Source organism: Sorex araneus, chromosome 9 (assembly GCF_027595985.1).
Source record: "Sorex araneus isolate mSorAra2 chromosome 9, mSorAra2.pri, whole genome shotgun sequence".
NCBI classification, from domain to species: Eukaryota; Metazoa; Chordata; class Mammalia; order Eulipotyphla; family Soricidae; genus Sorex; species Sorex araneus.
The window spans coordinates 17,811,202-17,816,449 of record NC_073310.1 but is presented as its reverse complement, the minus strand read 5'-3'; the positions used below and the strand labels follow the sequence as shown (position 1 = coordinate 17,816,449).

At 63.3% G+C, this 5,248-nt stretch overlaps 1 protein-coding gene across 1 annotated transcript; it reads left to right on the top strand.

Moving 5' to 3' along the window:
- The first annotated feature begins 586 nt into the window (after positions 1 to 586).
- Positions 587 to 3,219, top strand: LIF (LIF interleukin 6 family cytokine). The gene is made up of 3 exons (XM_004615542.2): positions 587 to 605; positions 2,175 to 2,353; positions 2,809 to 3,219. Exons 1-3 carry the CDS (start codon positions 587 to 589, stop codon positions 3,217 to 3,219), a joined length of 609 nt encoding a protein of 202 aa, XP_004615599.1.
- Positions 3,220 to 5,248: the final 2,029 nt, after the last annotated feature.

Below are 5,248 nucleotides of genomic sequence, written 5' to 3'. Positions count from 1 at the left end.
GTCCCAGCCCCTCTTCCTGGAGACTCCCTGTCAGCCCAGCCCAGCCCGCCTCCTCCACCCCCCACCCCAAACTCCCCTGTCCAGGGGCTACAGGTGCCAGCCTCCATCTGCTTGCCTAGTCTCAAGTCACCTCCCCAGACCCAGGTGAGTCAGGGCCATCTGGGGTGTCCACTGCCCTGGGGACCCCGATGACTTGGCGCTGCTGGGGGGGGGGGCTCCTCCTTCCCCCTCCCCCATCCTCAAACAACTCCCAAGACAAGCCACTCAGGAAAACCACAGGCTGTTTTGTCGGAGAGTTCATTATAATTTATCAATCAAATTCTTAGAAGAGGGAAAAGGTCTGCCCTCCCCACCCTCCCCCTCACGGCCCCCCCCTTCATTCACTCTCACTTTCTTCCATTCATAATTTCCTATGATGCACCTCAAACAACTTCCTGGACCGGGGATCCCTGCTAAATATAGCTGTTTCTCTCTTACAACACAGGCTCCAGTATATAAATCAGGCAAATTCCCCCTTTGAGCATGAACCTTTGAAAACGGCCGGCGTCTAAGGAATCCTCCAAGGTCCTGCGAGGTCCAGCCCAGAATGAAGGTCTTGGCCGCAGGTAAATCCACCCGCGCCGCCGGCTTCCGCGCCCCGTTGCGGGCGCAGCGGCGGCCACTCGGGGCCCTGGGCGAGCGCCCGCGGGCTGGGCAGCGGCCGCCGCACACGCACGGACACTGGGGGCGCCCGTGCGGCCCCGGGCGCGGACGCAGGTCCCGGCCGGGCTGCAGGGTGGCGGGCGCGGGGCGCCAGGAGGGGCGCTCCGCCGGGCCCCGCGCCCCCACCCCTCCTCCTCCCGCCGCTGCCGCGCTCCCTTCTCTGCTTTCTCCCGGAGTCACCCTCCCTCTTTCTCTCTTTTTCTTTTCTTTCGGTCTTTCCGCTTTCTCTTTTCCCACCCCGTCCCCGGCTGCTCCCTGGGAGGGGCGCCGGCCGCCGAGCAGCTTGCAAACTCCGGCCCGGGACGGGAGCAGGTGCCGCCTCCGAGTGCTGCAGAGCTGTGGTCTGTGCTAGGTGAGACGAGGGCGTGGGGGTCCCCGCGGCCCCGACGCGGCCCGCAGATGCTGGGAGGAACCGGGCCCCGGAGAAGTGAATTGGAGGCTGCGGGCAGGGAGCCCCAGGGGCCGCTGGGGGGGGGGGGGCTCCCTCCGGGCCCACCGGCCGGGCTGCTTGGGGGATTGGGGGAAGACCCAGACCTCCGGGCCCTCCACCCCCTCTGCTGTCCCCTCAAGGTGCCTCTTAGGGGACCCCAAGAAGAAGGAGGGGACGTGGGTTCCCTGGGGGAGGGGTGAGCCAGGACAGGCCCGGACAGCTCCCAGCAATCCTGTCACCTTTCACTTTCCTTCCTCCCCGCCCACCTGGTGGCCTGCGACCTTTTCCCTATTCTTTTCCCCAGTGGCACCATTTCCTCTCGCTCAGGGGGGGGAGCTCTGGGGGCGGGGTGGGACCCCAGAATGGGTCCGATCTACCCCTCCCCCCGCCACACACCGCTGGGTCCAGGGCAAGGAGGAGTGGATAGGAGCGCTTGGAGCCAGGAAGGGAATAGAGTCGGGAAGATGGGGATGGTGATGAAGTTTGCGGGATGTGTGTGGGGTGTGCAGCACAGGGTGAGGTGAAGGGTGTGCACCAGGGAGGAGAAAACATGCAGAGAAGGACAGCGAGGAGATGGGGGGGTTGGCGGGGGGGCTTGGGGACAGATGCTTCAGAGAGCTGGAATCAAGGGACAGGTTTGGGAGGAAGAAAGATCTGTGGTCCCATGGCAGCCCCATGTGGAGACCCGGGGCACAGTGGGCTGATGGCAGAGCTTCAGATTCTGGGCTGTCTTGGGAGCCGAGAAGGCAGGAACTGCTCTCCTTGGAACACCCACTGCCCCCACTCCGAACCCCCCCCACCATGCTGCCTTCCATGAAGCCCGGACACCCCCGGGGGCTTTGCCTTCCTGGGGGAAGATGCTAGGAGGCTGGGGATCAGCCTGGGTTCAGCTCCTGCTGAGTCCTGGCCTCAGAAAGGAGGAGGCAGAGATGTGAGGGTGAGGAGGGCAAGAGATGGGGGTACAGAGGAGCAGGAGGGACAGGGAGCAGGGGGTCCCTGCCCGCGCAGCCTCTCCTCACGGCGCCTTCCGGTCTGTCTCCAGGAGTTGTGCCCCTACTGCTGGTTCTGCACTGGAAACACGGGGCGGGGAGCCCTCTTCCCATCAGCTCTGTCAACGCCACCTGCGCCACACGCCACCCATGTCACAGCAACCTCATGAACCAGATCAGGAACCAACTGGCGCAGCTCAATGGCAGCGCCAACGCCCTCTTTATTCTCTATGTAAGTCCCCAACGCTGGCTGGGAAACCGCATTCTCAGGGGGTCCACTTAAGGAAGGCAGGGCTGGGGGGAGGCGGGGGGCGGAGCTGCGCTTCTGTTCTTGGAGATAGAAAGGGAGATGGCATGGGGGGAGACCCTGGGTCTCTGGGGGTGCAGAGTTGCTCAGGACAAGGGTGAGCTCAGTGAGAAAAAGTGGGGGGGGCCGCCCACTGGAGTAAAGTCCCTGATTTGGGGGTCTGTCCCCATGTCCCCAACAAGCTTCTGAAGCTAATGTGATCACACCTGGTGGGGTGGCTTGATTCTTTGCTAAGTATGTCCCCCTGCCCCCCATCTGCTTGGCACCCCTAAATCTGAGATGCCTTATGTAGGTGGCATCAAGGCATGGGGGAAGGGTGCAGGGCCAGAGCTGGTATCCCTGGCTCCTCCGTCACCTGCCCTTTGCTTTCTGCCCCTCAGTACACAGTCCAGGGGGACCCATTCCCCAACAATGTAGACAAGCTGTGCGCCCCCAACGTGACGGACTTCCCGCCCTTCCATGCCAATGGCACGGAGAAGGAGCGGCTGGTGGAGCTCTACCGCATCATCGCGTACCTCGGGGCCTCCATCGGCAACATCACGCGAGACCAGAGGTTCCTCAACCCCCACGCACAAAACCTCCAGGCGAAGCTGAACGACACGGCCAACGCCCTGCGTGGCTTGCTCAGCAACGTGCGCTGCCGGCTGTGCGTCAAGTACCACGTGGGCCACGTGGACGTCACCTACAGCCCCGACACCTCGGGTAAGGACTCCTTCCAGAAGAAGAAGCTGGGCTGTCAGCTCCTGGGGAAGTATAAGCAGGTCATCTCCGGGGTGGCCCAGGCCTTCTAGACCACAGGCCTGGTCGCGGGCCATGACCCAGGGGACCTGAGACGAAGACAGCTCTCAGACTCGGCTCGGGGCCCTGAGCATCTCTGAACCCAAGCAAGCGAGGACCTGCTACCAGACCCTGAGTGGTGCCTGGTCCACCCGTCTCCCGCCGGTGTGGGCTGTCATGAGTCTCAGCAGCGTCAAAACGTCCATAGGCAGCTGGCCAGCCTTCCAGGAGGAGGTGTACCTCCCTCTGGGAAACAGCAGCCGGGCGCTGAGGCGTCAGGCTGGACTTCTGTCCCCACTTGTTGGGACTTTGTCAGCCATTCGCACAAACTGCCTCCTGGGTGAGGCAGACAGAACGGTCACTCCTCCTGCCACCCCACTCTCCCTCGAAGGCCCTGGTCAGTGCCTTTGCTGCCCTGAGCTTGGCCCTGGAAGGCTTGGTTGGGACTGAGGCCGGAGGGGCTGGTACCCTGATGGGCTCCTCGCTCCCAGGAGTTGGGTGCGCGGAAGGTAGGGAAGAAGCTTCATGGAGAGAGACTGCCGTCTCCTGAGTGTGACAAGAGCACTCAGGGTTAGGGACTGTCAGGCGGAAGCTGCCAGAAGGAGGTCACTGGCTGTGTGGTTTTGGTGGAGGGCGGTGAGGCCCCCTTCAAGTGTGAGAAGGAAGGTGCTGGAAGGAGGAGAGAGGCTGAGAGCCTCAACACAGCCTCTCTCCTCTTCCCCACCATCTTTCCTGTGCCCTGGGATGGCCGGGGTCCAGTGACCAGACCCGGAGGTGGGGTTGGTGCAGGTAGGCAGGTCGCAAAGTGAGGGTCAGTAGGTTCTGAGGGCACCTGGCAAGAGTGTGTAAGGGAGGAGAGAGGGTCACTCAGAGTGGCTGCCCACACCCTCAGGTGACCCTGGGGTGCTCCAGGGGGGCCGGAAGCCATCTTCGAGAATAGGGGTCAGCCAAACTCGAGGTCAGGGTGTCAGGGAAGCCTGGAGACTCGAGACTGCTGAATGTCTGACCCCCCAGTGATTGTCTATTTATTATGATACCCTATTTATATTAACTTATTGGTGCTTTCAAAGGCAAAGTTATTTCCCTTTTCCCACGTACTACCCAACTGAAATAATATGGTGGCTCCGAGCAGAAGGAGCCGGACCCAGGCCTGAGCAGGACCTGGCTGGGAAACGAAAGATGTTACAAGTAGAATCAACCTACGGGTGAGGCTCAGAGAACGGTCAGGGTCTGAGAGCCTGGATGGAGTGGGCAGGGGCGGCGGGGGGTGTCCCAGCTCCAGCCCCTCCCCCCTACCCGCTTCGACTGGCATTGGCTTTGGTGGGGAGACAGGCCTGGTCCTGAAGAGCCGGCCAGCCAGGGGGCTCCCCCCAACCCTGCTCTCGGGCGCCCCCTGGAGTTATGCTTCAAGGGGCCCTGCTGTCGGGGGAGCGTGGCCTGGCTCTGCTGCTTTTCCCTGGGACCCAGGCTGCCACTGCGGGCGGCTTCTCGGGTGGCTCCCACACCCGCCCAGGGCGAGGGGGCCTGGCTGGACCTCAGCAAGCTGGGGCGTGCAGGGAGGAGCCCCCTGCTCTGGACGGAGGCCTGGGAGGCTCTGGGACCGGGACCAGGAAGCTGTGGTTCCCCCCCACCCCCCACCCCCAGCCCTGTCTGGGCTCCCAGGCCGGGAACTCGATCCTTTCCTTTGTGCTGGGGCCAGGCTGAGGGAGCTACGCCCTCCAGTCTGGGAGCAGGGAGGGCCGGGAAGGGGAGAGCCGGCAGCTGCTCCCTCCTGCCCTGTTGTTCTGGCTCCTTCCCCAGCCCCGAGCAGGCTGCGGTCCTAGCAGTTCAGCCAACGTGATTACGGTACTTTGCACTCACTTTGCACCTCTGTCTGTTCTCTACGCACTTTACCCACCTTGCCCAGGCCACCCGGGTGGCAGGTGGGCAGGCAGCAGGCAGGCCCTGAGGCCGAACTTGGGACCCCAGGGCTTGTGATGTGATTAGAGCCCAGTGGGCCTGCCCACTCCCAACCTGTGGAGGGGGCGGTGGGAGGGGGGAGTC

Bases quoted from the DNA above. Each gene is read 5' to 3' on its own strand.
- LIF (XM_004615542.2), top strand. The intron at 2,354-2,808 runs GTAAGTCCCCAA...TCTGCCCCTCAG, and splicing joins ACGCCCTCTTTATTCTCTAT to TACACAGTCCAGGGGGACCC.